General features: G+C 36.7%; 1 protein-coding gene across 2 annotated transcripts in view; it reads right to left on the reverse strand.

The window, feature by feature from the left end:
• LOC127419255 (arf-GAP with coiled-coil, ANK repeat and PH domain-containing protein 3-like) overlaps window positions 1–23,817 on the reverse strand; it is a 108,174-nt gene that overhangs the window by 15,728 nt on the left and 68,629 nt on the right. For both annotated transcript variants that reach the window (XM_051660518.1, XM_051660517.1), the window contains exons 5-14: window positions 17,339–17,397; window positions 13,454–13,637; window positions 13,265–13,309; window positions 13,083–13,178; window positions 10,825–10,899; window positions 9,556–9,567; window positions 1,924–2,036; window positions 1,729–1,780; window positions 1,023–1,123; window positions 804–915 (exon numbers count right to left, since the gene is read on the reverse strand). In XM_051660518.1, the coding sequence (XP_051516478.1) occupies window positions 804–915; window positions 1,023–1,123; window positions 1,729–1,780; window positions 1,924–2,036; window positions 9,556–9,567; window positions 10,825–10,899; window positions 13,083–13,178; window positions 13,265–13,309; window positions 13,454–13,637; window positions 17,339–17,397 (849 nt within the window). The remainder of the gene's footprint in view (window positions 1–803; window positions 916–1,022; window positions 1,124–1,728; window positions 1,781–1,923; window positions 2,037–9,555; window positions 9,568–10,824; window positions 10,900–13,082; window positions 13,179–13,264; window positions 13,310–13,453; window positions 13,638–17,338; window positions 17,398–23,817) is intronic.

A 23,817-nucleotide genomic window follows, 5' to 3' on the forward strand; every position in this document is an offset into this window, starting at 1 on the left:
TACTTACCTTTGAACATCATATTTCCGTGCAAATTGGCGAAATTTCTTTTTTTAGACAAATTGTGGGTTGCGAGTGCCCATGGAGGATACACCTTATGCATCCTCCAAATTCCTGTTAAAGAAGGTTGCATTCGAGGGTAGCGGGCCTGGGTAGCTCAGTGGTAAAAGACGCTGGCTACCACCCCTGGAGTTCGCTAGTTCGAATCCCAGGGCATGCTGAGTGACTCCAGCCAGGTCTCCTAAGCAACCAAACTGGCCTGGTTGCTAGGGAGGGTAGAGTCACATGGGGTAACCTCCTCGTGATCGCTATAATGTGGTGCGTTCTCAGTGAGGCGCGTGGTGAGTTGAGCGTGGTTGCCGCGGTGGATGGCGTGAAGCCTCCACACACGCTGTGTCTCCTTGGCAACGCCCTCAACAAGCCATGTGATAAGATGTGCGGGTTGATGTTCTCAGACGCAGAGGCAACTGGGATTCGTCCTCCGCCACCCGGACTGAGGCGAGTCACTACATGACCACGAGGACTTAAAAGCACATTGGGAATTGGGCATTCCAAATTGGGAGAAAAAGGAAAAAAAAAAAAAAAGATAAAAGAAAGAAGGTTGCATTTGAAGGCTGCATTCGGAGTGTCATACTCGCTTTTCTGAAACGAGATATATGTGGCCGACAAACGCGACCTCCGGAGGATACAGCCTTCGAAACGAGACACAGCTTCAGATTTGCTTGACATTAGATTATCTTAATTGCCCAAACTATTGCTTATTCTTTAGGTTTATGGTAATTTAGAATGTAGAGTGATTACAAACCTCAATATAATAATTGTCTGGACTCTCTCTGTATGCTGAGGCGATGCTGGCTTGGACCGCCTGGATCCAGGCCTGCCGAAGTTTTTCTGACTCTGCCTGTAGCATACAGCTCCTACAATACATACACACACACAACATGATGAGAAGCCTTTTAGAGTAAATTACAGAATAAGATTACCTTTCATGGACTTTAGTGGACAGGAAATTTCAAAGACTCACTTGGTGGGGGACACCACTTCAAAACAGAACCTCCTCTCGATGTCCTCACAAGGTTTGACAGAACACAACCTCAAGTCCTCCACTACTACTGTGAGGGAATCCTGTAGAAGGATCAACAGAACAAAAAAACGTAAATAATACTAAGACTTTATTGACTTCTGTTGTAAGTCACCCCCATTTCACTGTACAGTATATACTGCGAAAATGCATTCCACAGCGCAGTAGTCACAGTAATTTAAGCAAACACCATTACTAAGCACCTCAACCCAAACAAATGGAAGTTCTGGACCCCAACGAAGAGGAGCCACCATTGTGTGCTTGTATTGATTTGTTGCTCATTGTGTTTATCTTGTAAAAGAGCACTTTTTAAGAAATGCTGCTTTGCTAAACTACAATCAAAGTCCATTTAAAGGCAATTCAGTTTACTTGACAAGCCTCTCAGGCAGCTATTTCCATTCTTGAATGGGGAAGGATGAAAATCTCCCAAAATACTTTGCAAAGAATATATTTCAATAACATATTTTAAATCAGGGGAAAATCTGACAACAATGATATAATACATTTTGCTTCTTCAGCTCAAACTGCGCCTAAAATTATTATAATTGTTTTTAATCATGCTGATCCATCTCTTTTTACTGTCTCTGACTTAACCCTGACTACCCCTGTGAGCTTTATGGCAAATTACTGAATGCTGATCTAAACTTACCTTCAGTTTCTTCTGATAAACCAACTGGCTGTTTTGGATAGAGAACCACCGTCTGAGAAAGACACAAAGGTAAAAGGATTTTCACAGATGTACCCAAACAGGGACAGCACGCTAATATTGCCATAATAAATACACTCAGGCTAATCTAGAGCATATTTAATGCCTGTTGACCTCCAGGTACCCCATTCCACCTACCTGTTCCATGTTTTGAAGGCATTGCTGGCCCTTTTAAACAGATAGCCCTCCATCACCAATCCGTTGGGTGCATCGACACTGAACTCCAACTTTGGGTCATCATACGCAAAGTCCTGAATGACAAAACAGAATGATGAAGGCTTTAGGACAAAGGAAGGCTATGTTAATTAATTACATTAATTAAAATAAACAAAATACCAAAAAAATTCCAACTCTCTGTGATACTGCAAATGTTTAATTATTAAAGGGATAGTTCATGTAATTGGAACAACATGAGGTTGAATAAATAATGACAAAAATTTTGGGTGAACTATCCCTTTAAACCGGAGGTTGTAAGTAGAAGAGACGCATAAATTCATGCAAAAAAATTTCTCCTTCTCAATGCATCTACAACACACACTAGGAATGACTCATCCAATGCTTTCTGAAATCCCACCAGACCATTTGGCCAATGACGCAAGGCATTACGTAAGAGAACGTCCAACCGATTACCATCAATGTGCTTAAAATTTTCACACTTACCACTCACAATAATGGCCCTCTTCCTGTTTCAGAATCACACTCAATGCATGAGCTCTCTCTTGATTGTGAGAGCCGAGAATTTACCTATCGAGCAATGTGACTCAGCTCCCTCATGGGAGGTCCTTATGGCAGCTAACTCCTCCACTTCGGTAATTTATATTGATTATCTTTGAGTGGAGGAATGGTAAAGTGTCAGCCACATGGACAACCAAACTAACACTTTATCCATCACTTGTGGTTAATGGTATAGTATTATAGTATCAAATGAGACAGAAAAGACTGTAATAAGGTACTGCATATAGGCAAATGTAAAGTTCAAAATCTGCAACACTGTTTTTAAAGACAACATTCAACCATCTTGGTTTTGGACATATTTTGCCCATTCATTTTTTCCATAGGGATTTTATAAATCCTTCATAAAAGTGTTTTAAGTCATGAACCAAATCAACCAGCTCCGAGGTGAATCACAACATTAAAAACTTTGATTTGAAGCAGAGAAGTATTTGAAAATCAGACAAAGACAGTGTACTTAACATCTTCCTACAATCCCGTGAAGCATTGCGATTAACATTATCAAATTAAGAACGATGGAAAAATATACAACTATTGACTTAAAAGTTGTTGATTTTAAGTATGAAAACAGTATCTTTTAATTTTATTGCAAAATTTTCAGATTTGAGAATGTAGGGAGACTGATTCGATTGCATCATTCACAGTGCGTCATTGGAGTAGATAGTCGATGCAGAGCTCTTTTGCTGTGGTTTGTTTGCCGCAATTCTCTGATTGGTTCTTTTCTCTTCAGCAATATGGGCATTGTAGTTCTTAATCAGTAATTTCGCAATTAAACATGATTTTTTTCAAATAAAGTTGAAATAACGTAGACTGGTGACTTCAACAGAAGCATTGATTAATAACCTCTGAGTTCACGGTCGGACTATATTTAAAGGTTAATTTATATTTAAAGTTAGTGTTAAAAATAAACTCATCAATGGAGAAAATGTATATGATTTTTACTTCCAGAACTTAGACTGCTGCAAAAATTACAAAGCAAATTCTAAGCGATTCAATTTTACTCAGCCAAGCCCTTATAGAAGATACTGACGTCACAAAGATTAGGGTGTACAACTTGAGATAGAGTGGGCCATTGACTTAGCAGCTAGATCATTTCACAACCCCAACAAATATCCTCGAAAGTATTCCAGTAGCTAGCTTCCTATCTGTCCAAGTTGTCAAACATCTATTGTTCTGACTTCTCTTCAAGTGACTCCCCTTAAAGCTTCAAGATAAACTCCTATCAATACATTTTAGAAACAGATCTGATCAGAGAACGCAACTCCTGGTGAAAGAGCTCTTTGAAAATTAGCAGTGTGTTGTGTTCTTGCATTTTAAACAGGATTGCATAACAACATTTGATGTTTTCTGATTAAATACTGTTCATGAGACACTGCTGATCAATACAATCATAAAAGAACAGAGAATACTTGAACTTATTTGTGATGAAATCACTAGATAATATTGTATTCCAATGTTAAGTATATACTAAATTCAAATGAATTTGAAAAAAGTCTCAACTGCAGAGTGTTACTCATTCTGCACCATTTTAATGACATCCCAAATCATGCAGATTGTTGAGAGGTGTGCTATTACTTTTCTAAGCGATCTGACAGTTTGGTTTTCATTCTCAAACTGGCTGTGACAAAACAGTCAGTCAGTTTTAACCAAGTGCACAGCAGGGTGACTGTTCAAACATTCAGATCCATTCAATTCTGTCTCCTTAGTACTGAAAGCCCAAGTGGCTTCACTCATCTTCTGAATAGTACAGAAAAACCCTCCCTTCTCTCCCCTGTCCTGCTTTGCCATATTCCCACACACTTAATTACACATGATGAATATACTGCAGTTTGGCTCCCATACATTTCAGTCTATGGCCATTACAAATACATATAATATATATCACAAAGACCTTGAGTGAGAAAGAAATGAAGGACAATCTAAAATTTACAAATATCATCACTATCATAGAAAAGCAAATATAATTTTTGTAAATCTAATTACTGGGTTTGAATATAAAACATCTCACATTACATTGTATTATATTATATTTATTTTAAGAACATTGTAAGCAGTCTATAGGCTAAATGCATTTTAGTGATACATAACTGCATAACTATTTGGTAAAGCAAACGGTTTCCATTGTATTTGCAATCAGGAATATGACATTACAATAATGACTACAAATTGAGAAAAGATTAATGAATTGTCCAGTAAAAGACTAATCTCTTTTTAATCATTTTACCATCATATTTCATCATCAGCTTCTTTTAGGCTATAAAACTTCATAGAAGTGAAATAAGCAACCAGATTAATTCTGCAACTCACCAAAGTCAAGTCCAACCTGCCGAATATCTTCATCCTTAAATGTTTTACGTATTTTAAAATCATTGGATCTTTTAGAAAAAACTAAGCTTAAATAAACGAATGCAAAGCACAATCAACTGTGCAGTGAATGCACTGTGCATGAGTCACGCAGCCCGGCGGCTCTCATAGTCAGCGGTAGTGCTCCAGTCGCATATTACCAGCTCACTCATGTGCGCTCTCACCTGCCCGCTGCATGCTCATAAGCTCATTAACATACAGCTGCCGTCCCACACACTAAGAGCCCGGTTGCAATCCTTCACCCAATAAACCGCACAAATTACAGCACTGCCACAAACAGATCCTGCTTTTGGTAACACCATATAGAATCTTTCATTAATAACATTAACAAACATTATTACATTACAAAATGCTTAATAGTTAAATATAAATTCAAATAGTCAGAAATGTCAAAGCTTCTATATTTTCATATATAGTCATATCTGAATGTACATGAACTAATGATTTGTTAAGCATAGTATAATATTTGCAAATGCCTTATAATACAAAGTTCTTTTTTTTCTTGATTTTCTCCTCTTTTCTCCCCAATCTGGAATGCCCAAATCCCAATGCGCTCTAAGTCCTCATGGTGGCGTAGTGACTCGCCTCAATCCGGGTGGTGGAGGACGAATCTCAGTTGCCTCTGCGTCTGAGACCGTCAATCTGCACATTTTATCACGTGGCTTGTTGAGCGCATTACCACGGAGACATAGTGCATGTAGAGGCTTCACGCTACTCTCCACGGCATCCACGCACAACTCACCACGCGCCCCACCGAGAGCAAGTACCACATTATAGCGACCACGAGGAGGTTACCCCATGTGGCTCTACCCTCCCTAGCAACCGGGCCAATTTGGTTGCTTAGGAGACCTGGCTGGAGTCACTCAACACGCCCTGGATTAGAACTCGCGACTCCAGGGGTGGTAGTCCTTTACTCGCTGAGCTACCCAGGCCCCTAAATGTTATCTATTTTTACTTTCTTCATCCTTCCTAATTTACTTCCTTTCCGTTCTCTTCCTTCCTACTAGTTTTTTTCCTTCTTTCCTTTTCAAATCCTTCTTTCCTGTTGGTTTCCTTCCTTCAAGTTTCCTTTATTCCTTCCTTCCTTACTTCCTTTTAGTTTCCTTCCTTCCTTATTTTGTTCTTTCCTTCCTTCCCTTTACTTTCCTACCTTCCTTCTTCCCTTCAATTTTCTTCCTTCTTTCAATCTTCTTTTCTTCTGCTTTCCTTCTTTCCTTCCTTCTGCTTTTACTTCCTTCCATCCTTCCTTCCTTCCCTTTAGTTTCCTCCCTTCCTTCTTCCCTTAAATTTTCTTCCTTTCAATCTTCCTTCCTTCCAACCTTTTAGTTTCCTTCCTTCTTCCCTTCAATTTTCTTTCTTCTTTCAATCTTCCTTCCTTTCAATCAACCTTTTAGTTTCCATCCTTTCCTCATCCCTTCAAATTTCTTCTTTCAATCTTTCTTCCTTCATTCTGCTCTTCCTCCCTTCCTTCTTCCCTTCAATTTTCTTCTTTCAATCTTCCTTCCTTTCTTCCTTTCAACCAACCTTTTAGTTTCCATCCTTCCCTCATCCCTTCAAATTTCTTCCTTCTTTCAATCTTTCTTCCTTCATTCTGCTCTTCCTTCCTTCCTTCTTTCCAAACCTTTAGTTACCACCCTTCCTTCTTCCCTTCAATTTTCTTCCTTCTTTCAATCTTCCTTCAAGTTCCTTCCTTCTTTCCATGTAGTTTCCCTCCTTCCTTTTAGTTTCCTGCCTACCTTCCCCCCCTTTCTATTGATCCCTTTTCTTTCTTTCCCTTTTCTTTCCTTCTTTCTTTCCCTCCTTCCAGTGTCTTTCCTTCCTTCCTACTGTTTTCCTTTCTTCCTATAAGTTTACTTCCTTCCTATTTGTTTTGTCATTCCTTTAATCTTCCTTCTATCCTTTCTTATTCCTTTCTTTCTTCTGCATTCATTCTTTCCTTCCTTCCCCTAGACACCATTTACAAACACTAATTTGCTTCATCATTTCGCAGGCATTTACCAATTCTCACACTTTCAGTGCCCATTTGGCTGTGAGCCCTCAGTCCTGACTATTCTTGGCAGGGTAAACGGATGTTTAGTCCATAACCAATCATGCCCCTGTCACCTGAGAAAAGAGAACGTCGATATAGCCACTTCAAAAGTCGAAATGCTTTCCATTGTCATGTAATTTAAAGAACAATTTAAATGTCTAAAAGAACCAATATTTGATCAAATATCTAAAAAAGCTATATTAAAAATTGTAAAATGTGAATACCTGCCAGCTGTGGATGGCGAACCTTCTCTGCAGCATCTCACAAAACATTGCACAACTGCAGGAGACTATAGTCGCTATTTTAGGAACTAGAGATGACGTTTGAGCTTATAAAAGCCATCATCTGTTTGAACAACAAACTATCAAATTTTAAAGTATTCCACTGGGAGAAAGACAAGGGATAAAATATTAAACCTCAAATTTAGGGCATATTATTTGTAGTAAGTGCCATGAAGGCATAAGAAGGCAAAAAACACACCAGTTTTACAACAAGCATCACTGAAATTACAGTCATCTTCAAGAACATCATGTTCACTTCTGCGAAACCACAAAAAAAAAAAAAAAAAAGCTTCTCCGACTACTTTTTGTGCTTTCATAACCACAACCTAACTAATCTGATAAATATTTAAAAACATTTCTATACCTAAGCTTCACATGACACACTAAGGAGACAGAAATCTTCTAGAATATATATATTTCCTTCTGCAGGCTGTATGTTAAGACAGCTGACACTCCGGATGGGCACACTGCACTTTAAACATACATAGGCCTAATCACTGCAACACAAGCTGTGGCTGACATGAAAACATCCTTTAATATGACATTGCGCAGAGATTGAGGTTTTTATTAAAGAATAGGTGCATCTGTGAAAATTGTTAACACCTTTAATAAATTGTTAATTAAGCTGATAAAGAATATTCCAAGAAATGTTATGTTTGAAAAAAATGCTTTTACGCAGTTTTTGGTTTGGTAGTGCTACTTGTATTTGCGCCTGCTAAATTAATAAATGTAAATGAATGTAACGTCTGGAATTCACAAGTCTGCAAGTCAAATTTAGTTAAAAAGCCACACTGTAAAACAATTTCCATAATTTTAACGGTAAATTGGTTAACTAGTAGTTACCGTAAAATATATGTAATTTTTTTTTAAATATATTTAAAAAGAAAATATATGTCGTTTTATGGTAAAATGATGTAAAAATTAAATTTTTTAGATGTAAAAGGTATGATTTTCCCATTTAATTAACGGTTAAAATGTATTTTATGTTTAACAAGAGAGTACATGATTTGTACATAAATTGTTGTTAAAATTACGGTAAAAAACAGTAATCAGGCGCTCCAAGAATTCCCTGCGTAACCCATTACATTTCATTATATTTTATGGGTTATGTTTTTCTTTTTTAATATCAGTTATGTACTTTGGGGTGTTCTGTGTTATATTTGATGTAGTTTAGTTAATGTTTATTGCATTATCTCACATGTCTTACCCTGATGGTGTTAAGTGTTTGTGTGAGTGACACTGAGCACTGTCTCTACATGTTTATTGGTCATTGCTCCTGTAAGAGCCACTACTGATGAACCTCATGTCATCATGTGCTCTTCTGTAATTACTACGGTGATTAACAATACATTATAAAGTGAAAAGCAGATTTCTACAGTCTCAGAAGGTTAATATATCAAGTTTATCATTTAATAATATAAACGATGGTACTGCACCGTAAAATATACAGTAAAAACAACAGTTTTAAACTGTAACATTTACAGGTTGTTCTGTGAAGTTGTTTACATTTTTACTATCTTTTTTACATAATTATTCTGGCAACCACAGCTGCCAGTTTTTTTTTTACAGTGCCGGATAATGGACAAGATGTATTAAAATCTAGTTCTCCTGTTTGTAGCTGTGATTCTGCTAAATCCACTCCTTTTTGTGGTTCCTGTGGGTTATTAATGGCTTTAACTGATGTCCAGAGAGTTTTGAGCGAGACAGAACCTTCATATAGATTTCAATCCAGCGGTTTCTTAAAATAACCACTAGGGAGTTTGCTACAGAAAAGAGGATATAAGCTAGAAAATTAAACAAAAACAATGTGTCTGCAGTTTTAAAAACTTAATATTATTAAACTATAGGTGAATTTCTCCCTAAAGTGGTTCTGAGGCAGTATATTCAGAGCTATGGTGTTTGTTGATGCAGTCAGCCCAATCCTATCACCACAGCTTTTACCTAACTACCTATGATGGAGTAAGAAGATTTTTTGAAATGATCACTGGAGATCCATCACATCCAAAACAATCCCAGAAAGCATCTTTTTAAAAATGCACAAAGAGATTTTATTCATTAACCACAAAAAAAAAAAAAAATCCACAGAGAAAGAAACATCCACAGAATCATTTCTGTGCTTGGAGCATTGGAAGACAATGGGACAGCCATCAGCGGTTGCATAAGTCAGATACGCTTGTAGGACAAACCAGTCAATCTCACTTAACTGCAATTATATCATCAGTTACACCAAGCAATATTTGGCATGCGCAAAGCTATACTTCTCCTCCATCAAAGTCCTCCAGAAAATTTTAGAGCACAGATTAATTATTCATTGCCTCTATCGAGGTCATGCCGTATTTGCAGAGTTTATGGGAAAACACTCACCTGTAGAAGAGTCTAAATCAGGATAAAGTCAGTCGTAGCAGAGGTTGAGCAGCAGAGGGGAGGAAACAGAACAAAAATGAGGATTAGAAAGAATTTTAGATGTTAAATTGGCACACAATTACATGTATTCATTTTCTCTTTCATCACGCACACTGGTTTAAACACAAGGTAAAACACTTTACTGATATTTTTGGCCACCAGGGCATGTTAGATATAGGTTAGATACGTTTATTCTAACTTATCACTACCAATACTTGGATAAGATTTTGAGGCTTTTCATATTTAATGTCTTGCTTATTGATCCCTCTTTGTACATACACTTCTAAGATTTACTCTCAATTCAAACTTCTTGTTTTTTTACTTGGCAAACTGCATACTGAAAATCAATAAATGTCCATCTAACAGCTGTAAAATTTTCTGTGCGATAACTTAACAGCCATTTTGATATTTGTCTGTGAGCATGCAGTATTATAACATAAAGACGGGCTACCCAAGTCCACAGAACTGTCAAAAACCTTCAGAAAACACAAGCATAGCTGTCTGAGCCAAAGGTCCACATAAGAATCAACTTCAGTAAGCTCTATTTTCAGTTTGCCCGAAATATATCCACTTCCTGTCTACTTAACATCTAAAAGACTAAACTAGAACATCTGAGGACAAAAAGCCTTTTCTACTCCTGCCAGAAGAACAAAAAATAAAGAATAGAGGAAATGGAGATAGCATCCATAAAAATATGTCTTTGAAACCAAAGTAAAAACAACATAAATAACACACTGCATTATTTAACAACCTGACAAAAAAATGAAAACCTTTTTCCTGCTTTGAGGAAAAAGCAGTTATTTCGAGATAAAGTATATATATATTTTTTTTATTTGAATATAACCTAGCATTGCTTTAAAACTTTGCAAACTTTGCTATATTAAGGAATTAAGAGTAAGTCTTTAGTAGTCCACTTTAAGCATGAATAATTCCCACTCCATGACTCCACTGTAAAGAATGCAAAACATAACATTTCTAAAGGATCATCAACTTTAAAAGGCTAATTCTGCCAGTAGACTCGAGTCAACAGTGGTATTAAGGGTACTATCTTTAGAAAAAGTCACCCACTAATCCCACACACATACTAACACATGTATATGGATTTAGATGTTTTCCTTAGTCAGCTGTGCACTAATTGGCCATACTTCAGTACATGCAATAGAACTTACAGTAAATGTCCTAGCTACATCTATACCATGTATGTCTGCGTATATATGTGTGCATACTTACCCGCTGCTGTATTGTGGCATGTTTATGCTCCATTTCTCTCTTCTCCATTGCTGAATCAATCACAAGTTGATCCAGCTGTGACAATATTGAAAATATGCCATTATAGGTGATACGATAATCATCTGCTCACATCTAAGAAACCATAATCTCCTTTATTATCTGCATGTACGGAATGAGTTACATTTGCATTTACGCACTTTTATCCAAAGCGACTTACAGTGCATTCAATGTATGCATTTTGATGTACAGTAATACGGTTGGTCAATGAACAAATTACGTATTATTATTATTATTAATATTAATTATGTGCGGATTGACGGTCTCAGACGTGGAGGCAACTGAGATTCGTCCTCCGCCTCCCGGACTGAGGCGAGTCACTACGCCACCAAGAGGACTAAGTAGTGGGAATTGGGCATTCCAAATTGGGGAGAAAAAATTAAATAAAAATTATGACATAAAAAGTCAAAATTAAGTCATCATTTCGAGATGCTAATTCATGATTACAGCATACTAAGTCATAATTTCGAGATATGAGAAAACATTGAATTGCGAATTGGTACAAGATGGCAAGCATGGTTCTCCATGCAACGTTTCTTAAGGCAAAGGCAAGTCACCATTATTACCCAGGTAAGTCATAAATCTGCATTAGGAACACATTTAAATATTATTACATTTATAGCTAACATTTGGGACACGTTTTGCAATTAGAACTGGGATTTGATCAACATTGATCATTTATTTTGTGAATGCGATTGAGCGCCGCGCCTTCAGTCTAGGAAGCAGTGAAAGTTAATGAGATTAATGAAGTTTAATGATAATACTATGTTAAACTATAATATCCATTGAGGGGAATATTTGATGGCCCTGACGCCAAAATGCCAAATTTAAATTAGTAGGGCCTAAATTATTTTACTGTAGCCTTTAAATTTAAAAGTGAGCTTTCACTGCTTCCTAGACTGAAGGTGCGGCGCTCAATCGCATTCACAAAATAAATGATCAATGTTGATCAACGTTGCATGGAGAATCATGAGACATAAGACATAAGATGCAATATAATAAGTGTGGGTGAGAAACAGATCAAAATTTAAGTCCATTTTACTCAAAATCTCCACTTTAACTTTCACTTTCAGATGTGAAAGTGAAACTAAACAGGCACCACATGTGACATTCAGATGTAAAAATGAAAGTGGAAATTTAGAGTAAAAAAGGACTTAAATTATGGATTTGGATATTAAGATATGGATTTAACCACTGGAGTCTTATGGATTACTTCTGTGTTTCCATTATGTGATTTTAGGGCTACAAATGTCTGATCACCATTTACATGCATTGTATGGACCTACAGAGCTGAAATATTCCTCTAAAAATCTTCGTTTGTGTTCTGCAGAAGAAAGAAAGTCATACACATCTGGGATGGCATGAGGGTGAGTAAATGATCAGACAGTTTTTATTTTTGGGTGAACTATCCCTTTAAGACACAGATAACACATGAAATCAGAATTTTTTATATTATAGCTGAAGGGCATATCTTAAACATTGTGTGGTATATGCAAGTTCACTATAAACCATTTATATAAGAATACTTGCACATAATTTATGAATTGTAAATCATCCTGAATCCAAAAATGCTAATTTAATAAAGGACATTACAGTTTATATAAATGCAGATTTTAAGAATGGAGTAGTGTTATACTAATGAGACACTCAAATTATAGGCGTGTAACATTTTTGGCAACTAACCTAGCAACTACTAACTGGTCCTACAGTAACTAATCTATTTACTTATTCTTGTCTTAAAGGAATATTTCGCCCAAAAATGAAAGCTTTGTCATAATTTACTCACCTTCATGTTGTTCCGAACCCATTTTATTTACTTTCTTTCATGGAAAAAAGATGTTGTTCAGCATGTTAGCCTCAGTCACCATTCACTTCCATTTTATCTTTTTCCGTACAATGAAAGTGAATGGTGACTGAAGCTGAACTGATGCCTGCCTAACATCTCTTTTTGTGTTCCACAAAAGAAAGAAACCCACTGGGGTTTGGAACAACATGAAGGTGAATAAATGATGACACAATTTTAGTTTTTGGGTCAACTATCCCTTTTAAAGCAAGTAAGTTTCATTTAATGCATGTACGTTTTTCTAAAGCAGGATTTAGTGATGACACTTTAAGTTCACTTCAAATGGAATCAATGAGGCCGAATTGGCCACCAGCTCACAGCAGAAAAATCAGTGTTGCAGGACGAGAACACTACTCACCTCAGCAGCTAGTTTCTTCATATAAGGGTCAATCTCATCCAGAAGGTTATAGCCCTGCTGATAGAGGCAGTACTGTGCATGCATGAATGACAACATCTGCACAAGAGAAGGGAAAGTTTAAATTTAGAGGCAGTTTAAGAGTTCAAAATGAGACTATGTAGAAAGACATATCTGATACTTACTGCATCTAAGATCTCAAATTTCTTTTTGGCTTGAAGGACGTTGATCTAGATGGGGGAAAAAAAAGAGATTTACATAAAAGACACACTCCTTATTGTGATATATAGTGTATATACTGTATAACTGAAGTTGAGCCCAGATGGAGAAGATGACCAGATGGCATAAAGATCTTGTAAGATTGTGTGTGTTACCTGTAGCACATAGTCCAAAGCGAGATGTCTGAAGCACTTGCGGCTGAAGTTGAGGGTGCTGGTGGCCTCCTCCACCTCGTGGGGTTTGTTTCTGGGTGCTTGTGCATTCTTCACCTGTGCAATCTCCAGATCCTCCCGCACCTTATCAAAGTGCTTCTTAGTGTCCTTGAATTTACGCACATCACTGGAAGTACACATAGATATTCATTTGGTGATGGTGGGAAAAAAATATTACATATACATTGGCAGCCAAAAGTTTGGAATAATGTACAGATTTTGCTCTTATGGAAAGAATTTGATACTTTTATTTACCAAAGAGCCATTCAACTGATCACAATGTATAATCAGGACATTAATAACATGAAAAATTACTATAACAATTTGAAAAACATTTTCAAAACTTCTTAAACTACTTCAAAGAGTTCTCATCAAAAAATTCTCCACGTGCAGCAATGACAGCTTTGCAGATCCTTGGCATTCTAGCTGTCAGTTTGTCCAGATACTCAGGTGACATTTCACCCCACGCTTCCTGTAGCACTTGCATAGATGTGGCTGTCTTGTCGGGCACTTCTCACGCACCTTACAGTCTAGCTGATCTCACAAAAGCTCAATGGGGTTAAGATCCATAACACTCTTTTCCAGTTATCTGTCGTCCAATGTCTGTGTTTCTTTGCCCACTCTAACATTTTCTTTGTGTTTTTCTGTTTCAAAAGTGGCTTTTTCTTTGCAATTCTTCCCATAAAGCCTGCACCCCTGAGTCTTCTCTTTACTGTTGTACATGAAACTGGTGTTGAGTGGGTAGAATTCAATGAAGCTGTCAGCTGAGGACATGTGAGGCGTCTATTTCTCAAACTAGAGACTCTGATGTACTTATCCTCTTGTTTAGTTGTACATCTGGACTTCCACATCTCTTTCTGTCCTTGTTAGAGCCAGTTGTCCTTTGTCTTTGAAGACTGTAGCGTACACCTTTGTATGAAATCTTCAGTTTTTTGGCAATTTCAATCATTGTATAGCCTTCATTCCTCAAAACAATGATTGACTGATGAGTTTCTAGAGAAAGCTGTTTCTTTTTTGCCATTTTTGACCTAATATTGACCTTAAGACATGCCAGTCTATTGCATACTGTGGCAACTCAAAAACAAACACAAAGACAATGTTAAGCTTCATTTAAAGAACCAGATAGCTTTCAGCTGTGTTTGATATAATGGCAAGTGATTTTCTAGTAACAAATTAGCAATTTAGCATGATTACTCAAGGATAAGGTGTTGGAGTGATGGCTGCTGGAAATGGGGCCTGTCTAGATTTGATCAAAAATGACTTTTTTCAAATAGTGATGGTGCAGTTTTTTATATCAGTAATGTCCTGACTATACATTGTGATCAGTTGAATGCCACTTTGGTGAATTAAAGTACCAATGTCCTTCCGAAACAGCAAAATCTGTACATTATTCCAAACCTTTGGCCGCCAGTATATACATTTTGAAGACAATTGTGCATATTTTATTAGCAGTGTTGGGTGTAATCTAATTACAAAGTAATTAATTACATTTTAAATTTGTGTAATCAGATTACAGTTATTGACTTTCAGTTAAGTTTAAGTTCATTACTTGGGTTACACATATTTCTAAAATATTATGAAGAAAACATTTAAAACATGGATGTTCATATGTACATCAGTTTCTGTGACAGCTGAAGAGTCACTAATGGGACATTAAGGGAGAAATGTGCTGCTGAGTGTATGACTTGGGTGAAAATTTTATTAAAAAGAATCTGTGAAAAGTGTTTTAGAAAGTAACTGAAGTTAAAGTTACTAAAAAGTAAATGAATTAGTAAAGTGATTGCTTTTTCCACAAAGTGAGAAATGTAATCTGATTAATTATTTATTTGTAATTATTCTTTTTGTAGTGGATTACTTTTTTTAGTACCTTACCAACACTGCTCATAAGTTCTTTCAAAATTACTGTAATCCAATAGTTTAATTATGAATAATGTAAAAACCGTACCTTGATGTGTAAATACTTTAAAATGTAAATAATAATATGTACGTATATAATTATTATAATTATTAATATAATATAATAATAAAAATCGTATTATTAATAATTATAATAATACAAATAATAAGATTTTTTTCAGTGTATGTGCTTAACTGTCATGAAAATAACGTTGCAATGCAAAAGATCATAATGGTCCTAAATAGGCGTAATTTTCGTTACACAAACCATATTTTCTATTTTTTGATTTCAGGGTGAAATATGACCCGGGCAAATTCCAGACAGGTTTCATGAGATTCACCCTCAAGCATCTGTTTATTGGGGATAAACTAACAAACCAGATTTTAGAGGATTTCTTCTGCTTGTGTAAGCACAAAAAAGTGTAATATTAGCTGAATTGTACTGTATTACTAAGACTGATGATAAAGTATGCAGTTTCAGTAAACATGAGAGGTAGACATCCTCATTTTATCAAAATATGCTCATCAAATCACTGAAATATTAATTTCATTTGATAAAATTGTGAATGACAGATCAAACTGATCTAATAAAAAATTTAAATGTGTAAAAAAGACCAGGTGAACCTTATAAATGATTCATATGACAATGATTTGGTCCCTTTCTTTCTGAAATGTCATTGGTTTTAGCATATCAATATTCCACTCACTGGTCTATCAGTAATCTGTGATTATTGATTAGGAATCCCATTATCCTACTCGAGGACACATCAATTATTAACAAGCTCCAAAAGTCAGGTCATTATTTATAATATACCTCACAGGAAGCACAGTAATGAAAAACCCATCCCAGAGTGTGTGTCGGAGTGTGACTATGCATTTGTGTTTATGCATATGCACTTGAGGGTGTTTTTCATATTTGCAGAGGTAAAAATAAAGCAGGCCACTTCAGGCCAACACATCTCTGACAGCCAAATATCAAAGCCAAATATCAGTATATAAGTCAGTTAGTAAATAAGTCTAATTTTCCCATTTTAATGCGTCAGCTCCCATTCTGATAAAGCAATTTTTATTCACAAATGGAATGTAGAGTAAGTACTGAAAATGTATTTCAGTGGTCAGTACAACCGCATTCACAATCAACGATTCCCGAATGAACGACTCTTCCATGAGCAGGTTTTTTTTTAATCTACAGCGAGAAGCATGCAGTGCTACCTGTGTTGCCTGATTCCCAAACAATGACTCTTATGAGTCGGGTCTTTTGAATCTACAGCACAAATCAAACAACGTGACAAGTATAGCCCGATTCACAAACGAGTCACTCTTATGAGTCGGTTCTTTGGTGGTATTTTCTTAAAAAACAAAAACAATGAATGAATAAAATATCTAAAAAATATATATATGTTATTACATATAAAATTATCTTATCATTTGGTAACAGGCTGCTGAGAGCAGTAAATCCAAGAAGAATTGCCTATCTAAAATACTAAAAGAATCATTAAGGGATCTGTTAAGGAACCAAAATTGTTAAGAGGCAAAACGATTTTTATTTTTGAATATTATTGAGGAGGTGTATATTTGTGTCTGTATTCAACACAAGCAAACGTTTCAACATCATATTTATCAGTCTATGTCAGATATAATATCTAGCTGAAATAATTACACTTTTATAAATCTTATGATAACACATTATTTTACAGTGTTCGTGTTACACATATTACATGCTACCATTATTAATTATTAAAGTAATAACAATTAATATCTGTAAGTACAAGCAGCTGTACAAAATCTTCACACAGTTACTACAGGCAAATACACAGTAACTTGAACACCTTAAAATAAAGTGTGACTAAACTTTCTAAATTATTATATTTAGGCCCACCCAATATTGAACATGTGGTTTCAGTAGTACAAATATAGTGCTGTTATACTCACTCTTTCACAAAGCTGTGCAACTGCTGCTTCACAGATCTCTGAGCTTGATCAAACAGGATCTGAAAAACATGAAATAAAATTAAACAAATGTAACTGATCTTGATTTTAAATCAATGACATTTGAATTGCACTAACTGAAAAATAAACGCATTGTATTAACAGTGGTTGCAGTTTCTGGTGATGCAATTTTATATGGTTGCATATTGAAGCTGTGAATATTTCAACTGAAAACATTTCGCACAAAATGTCACCATTAAAAATTTACCTTCCAAAATTAAGTTCCACAAAATTATTATTATTAGCAGATATATCTGGCGCAGATACAAAGTTTCATTTCACCCCAGACTGCACATGCTTCTTCCCTCTCTCACTCGTGGCGCGCGCAGAAAATTTCCTATCGCTAGACAAGTAAACTCAGCAAAGTAGCTATAGAAATCACTTCGGTGGTGGTGCGGGAAGCAGATTTCCGAAAACGTTGGCTTGAAAGTCGGATGTTTTCACACGAGTCTTCTTTAAATCTGTGCGTGCTTGTAAGTTATTTTCGTTTAGCCTACCTGTTAATTATTTTCAACAATGTCTTGACTGTTTTAATGTGTTATGTAAATTTTACTTAGTGAATTCCTTTAGAACAAGCTATTGGGGTTGTTCTATTGGTCCTGCACTATTCATTCAATTGTTTTCAATAAATACACCTGTATTCGCTAATGGTGAATGCGTGTCATGTTCTATACTTAATGTACAATGATGATAATGCAAGGCGCGCACGTCGCAGATAAATGCCCCTTTTCAGTGGAATTTAGCATTGGATTTGGAATAGATTAAATATTTTCAATGGTTCGCATAGACAAATTGTTTTGACTGTTTTCTGAAGGTTTCTTTTTAGACTAGTCGACTCCAAAATGTTCGTTTAAACAGTAAAATTAGTCATTCCTCATCTGATTTGAATTTAATGCAAATATCTAACTCCATATACTGTGTATATATGATCTAATCTGAAGGTCCAAATATCACATAAAGGCATTATTAAAGTAATCCATATGACTCCAGTAGTTTAGTCAATGTCTTCTCAAGCGATCCAATCGGTTTTGTGTGAGAACAATCCAAAATATAACTCCTCTTTCACTGTACATCTTGCCATTGCAGTCTCTAGGCCTTTATTTTCCTCATGATTTCAAGGTTGATTACACTTCCTAGTGTTTGACGCATGCGCAGAACGCTAGATGGTGCTATACCAAGTGTAATGCAGAACTGAAATCACGATCACCAAGGAGACTGCTGTCAAGGTTTATAGTGAAAAAGGAATTACATTTTGGTTTGTTCTCACCCAAAACAGATTGGATCACTTCAGAAGACAATGATTAAACCACTGGAGTTGTATGGATTACTTTAATGATGCCTTTATGTGATATTTGGGCCTTCAGAGTTCTGGCCACCATTCACTTCCATTGTATGGACATATAGAGCTGAAATATTCTTTTAAAAATATTCATTTGTGTTCTGCAGAAGAAAGAAAGTCACACACATCTGGGATGGTATGAGGGTGAGTAAATGATGAGAGAATTTTCCTTTTTGGGTGAACTATCCCCTTAAAATGGAAGATGACACATATAGTAAAGTGGCGTTTCAAACTGAAGAAACTGTTTAAAATGACTTTATTGTTTATAGTCATGTTAGTTTAATTGATTTATCAAAACTGGCAATTGTCCAGGTCCTCTCACTGTTGCTCTTGATCTTCACCAACATCTGATTGTTCGTTCCACCAAGTGGTGAAGCCTAATAGCAGAAGACTGTGCATCGGCACTCCAACATGATCACACAGGAAGTCGGCATGCTGTTTCTGTAAGATCCGGCACCCTAGGATCGGCAACATTATGCCGACTCACTGACATGCCCTATCTCCCATGGGATATTTGTAACAGCTCCACAATAGTTGCTTTCCCTCGTGGCATGACTGGTAGCACGTTGCGTCAGTTGCACAGGAGACCACAGTTCAATCACCATTCAAACGAGGAGGTAATTGTTTGTATAAACAATCACGAGCGTGATAAGTCGACAACTAATTGTTAGGGTTAGATCTGGGTTTTGGTTGGGGGGGTAGATTAAATAAAATAAGCATTTCTCTTCACTGTTTTACACCCTGTACAGCTGAAAACAATTCTCTTTACAACTGGCTTCTGGTAACCTCTCCTGGACATAAATGGTTGTGCACATTTGTTTATATGCTCTAAAACACTTACAGCTTTAGCCTCTGGGGGCAGTGTTTTAAAATTCAGTCAACGTATACCGATTTCGGCTAAAGAAAAATCAGCACACACTTACCGATTTTTATGTGAGATCAGGCTGGGCACTTTACTGCCAGAAAGAAAAAAGTTGAATTTTCAACCGAATTTGCACTGAAATTTTAGAGGTGAATGTACAAAGCGAAATATAATGGACCGAATATTACCTGTTCAATAAAAAGGATGAAATAAATAAATACAATAAAAAAATATTTTTTTGGAACTGAACTTTGAAAGGTGAATTTTTATTATTGAAATTTTTAATTATGAAATTGTTTAAATATACAACCATATAAAATTGTATCCCTGTTAAAAAAAATGCAAGCAACGTTAATGCAATGCCTTTATTTTCCAATAAGTGCAATTCAGTGTGCTTTTTTGTTTCAAAGACGTTTGTCATTAATTTACTTCCATATTAAAAACAAGTCTAAATATCTTATGCAGCGTTGCTTCTTGAGTAAACTGAACTTGTTTTAAGGATTTTTAGACATTTTTTTACAGGAAAACAAAGACAAAAGTCCTCAATAACAACAGGATGTACTGTATAAGTGTTTATTTATTTTTCATTTGTAATGAGCCGCATCCGACACTAGAGTGTGCTCTCACATTTGTTTAATCTGAGCAGTAGAGGCTATACAGTATTCTGTGAGTATGATCTCCCAACATACATTTCATCATCACACCCCCATGCCTCATTGAGATTCAACCCCAGTTGCTACGCAAGGATGTTTAAAGTGATCACGTATGCCATGCTGCAGAAATGGAGTAAAAATAGGTCACTCGGGCAGGGAGGGAGTGAAATAGAGGAGGAAAAAGAGAGAAGGAGCAAAGGAAACAACAGCGAAACAAAAGGGAGGTGATGCAAGATGAACAGAGAGGAGATGGAGATTGTGGCTGGAGGTGTTTTGTTTAACTACATTTATCTCTGTTGGAGCCACAGGCTGTAGTTCTGTCTGACATGTAGACTAATGACTCGACTGCTCTGTTCCACTTTCAAGGGCTTTAAAAAGAACCATGTGGGGAACCATATTCTTGACTCCATGAGCATAGCTCACTATAATTGTTAAATATAAATCAATGGCTTCAAATGTTTTCATAGGGTCCAACCAAGATGCATTTTTGTCTTTAAGCACCATAAATTAAATCTCAAAAACAGATGGCTGTTTTTCAAGTTTACTTTACAGGCCAAATTCGTCATTATTGTTCAAAGGTAAGTTGGACAATTAAGGTTGAAGTGTGTCATTCCAGCAGCACATGCATCACCAAACAGAACAGCAAAAAGAATCACTGTTTTAAAAAAGATTCCAGAAAACTCCCTCTGTCTTCCACTGGTTGTCCAAACAGATACAGTTGAAGTCAGAAATGTACATACACCTTAGCCAAATACATTTAAACTCAAACGTCAGGTAAAGGACACACAGACAGCTCTGGATGGACGCGTCCAATGGGTCTGGGTTCTGATAAAAACATGTACAGTAGGAGTCAGAAATGTACATACACCTTAGCCAAATACATTTAAACTTAGTTTTTCACAATTCCTGACATTTAATCGTAGAAAACATTCCCTGTCTTAGGTCAGTTAGGATCACTACTTTATTTTAAGAATGTGAAATGTCAGAATAGTAGAGAGAATGATTTATTTCAGCTTTTATTTCTTTCATCACATTCCCAGTGGGTCGGAAGTTTACATACAGTTTGTTAGTATTTGGTAGCATTGCCTTTCAACTGTTTAACTTGGGTCAAACATTTTGGGTAGCCTTCCACAAGCTTCTCACAATAATTTGCTGGAATTTTGGCCCATTCCTCCAGACAGAACTGGTGTAACTGAGTCAGGTTTGTAGGCCTCCTTGCTCGCACACGCTTTTTCAGTTCTGCCCACAAATTGAGCTCAGGGCTTTTTGATGGCCACTCCAATACCTTGACTTTGTTGTCCTTAAGCCATTTTGCCACAATCATGGAGGTATGATTGCGGTCATTGTCCATTTGGAAGACCCATTTGTGACAGAGCTTTAACTTCCTGGCTGATGTCTTGAGATTTTTCTTCAATATATACATATAATTTTCTTTCCTCATGATGCCATCTATTTTGCGAAGTGCATCAGTCCCTCCTGTAGCAAAGCACCCCCACAACATGATGCTGCCACCCCCATGCTTCACAGTTGGGATGGTGTTCTTCATCTTGCAAGCCTTACTCTTTATCCTCCAAACATAACGATGGTCATTATGGCCAAACAGTTCAATTTTTGTTTCATCAGACCAGAGGACATTTCTCCAGAAAGTAAGATCTTTGTCCCCATGTGCACTTGCAAACTGTAGTCTGGCTTTTTAATGGCAGTTTTGGAGCAGTGGTTTCTTCCTTGCTGAGCAGCCTTTGAGGTTATGTTGATATGACTTATTTTATACTTGTCTACCTGTTTCCTCCAGCATCTTCACAAGGTCCTTTGCTGTTGTACTGGGATTGATTTGCACTTTTCGCACCAAACTACATTCATCTCTAGGAGACAGAAAGCGTCCTATCAATTTGCTTCAGAAGACATTATTTGATCGACTGGAGTCATGTGGATTACTTTTATGCTGCCTAAATATGACTTCTGGACCATCAAACAACCAGCAGACTGATGGCACCCATTTACATGCATTGTATGGACAAACTGAGCTGAAATCTGCTTATAAAAATCTTCACTTCGGTTCTGCTGAAGAAGGAAAGTCATACACATCTGGGATGGCTTAAAGGTAAGTAAATCATGAGGGGAAAACTAACCCTTTTATATATTAAAATTGGTTGAAGACTGTATAGCGGTGTCATCCTTGGGTGAGCCTGGATCCGGGGAGCCTCCAAGTAGGATTTCGCTTAGGGCACCCATATGCTTGGAAATGGCCCTAATATGTGGTTATGGAGAGCATTTTCGAAAGTCTCAGTTTTGGTGAAGGAAAATCCCATTTCAACATATCAAAATCAATAAATTTTCAAACTAAAATGTATTAGTGTGGATGTGGCCTTAGTCCCACACCACAACAAATCTAATAGGGTGCAGACCATTACCTTGTAGCATAGGGGTTGTCGCTTCTGAAAGCAACATATTCCCAAAATATGCCGAATTTGTGCGAGACTGAGAAACACTAATCTTTACGGAACCAGTAGTGGAATTAGAAAGCAATGCAAATAATGGAAAACTCCAGTAATCCAACACAAACATACATTGTACTGTATGTCCACACTCAATTGCATTAAGTGTTCAGGACTCCCAATAAGGGTAGATGTTTAATACTGTACCTGCGGCTTTTCCAAGCATTTGCATTAAAAGGTATGCAAACCTCATTTCCATAATGCAAACATAATCCCAAGCGAACCTCAATGATTACATCAGCAGGAGAAAAATCCCATTATAACGTTCTACTACAAGAACACAAACAGGAATATGATCTAAATGTCAGTGGGGCTATAAACCCAGACTTTGATGTCACGACCCAGGTGAATACATTTACAGTTGAAGTCAGAAGTTTACATTCATCTTAGCCAAATACACTTAAACTCAGTTTTTCACAATTCCTGACATTTAATCATAGAAAACATTCCCTGTCTTAGGTCAGTTAGGATCACTACTTTATTTTAAGAATGTGAAATGTCAGAATTATAGTAGAGAGAATTATTTATTTCAGCTAATATTTCTTTCATCACATTCCCAGTGGGTCAGAAGTTTACATACACTCTGTCAGTATTTGGTAGCATTACCTTTAAATTGTTTAACTTGGGTCAAATGTTTTGGGTAGCCTTCCACAAGCTTCTCACATTAAGATGCTGGAATTTTGGCCCATTCCTCCAGACAAAACTGGTGTAACTGGGTCAGGTTTGTAGGCCTCCTTGCTCGCACATGCTTTTTCAGTTCTGCCCACAAATTTTCTATCGGACTGAGGTCAGGGCTTTGTGATGGTCACTCCAATACCTTGACTTTGTTGTTCTTGAGCCATTTTGCCACAACTTTGGAGGTATACTTGGGGTCATTGTCCATTTGGAAGACCCATATTATGACTAAGTTTTAACTTCCTTACTGATGTCTTGAGATGTTGCTTCAATATATATACATAATTTTCCTTCCACATGATGCCATCTATTTTGTGAAGTGCACCAGTCCCTCCTGCAGAAAAGCACCCCCACAACATGATGCTGCCACCCCCATGCTTCACGGTTGGGATGGTGTT

The sequence above is a fragment of the Myxocyprinus asiaticus genome, chromosome 28 (genome assembly GCF_019703515.2).
Source record: "Myxocyprinus asiaticus isolate MX2 ecotype Aquarium Trade chromosome 28, UBuf_Myxa_2, whole genome shotgun sequence".
Classification (NCBI taxonomy): domain Eukaryota; kingdom Metazoa; phylum Chordata; class Actinopteri; order Cypriniformes; family Catostomidae; genus Myxocyprinus; species Myxocyprinus asiaticus.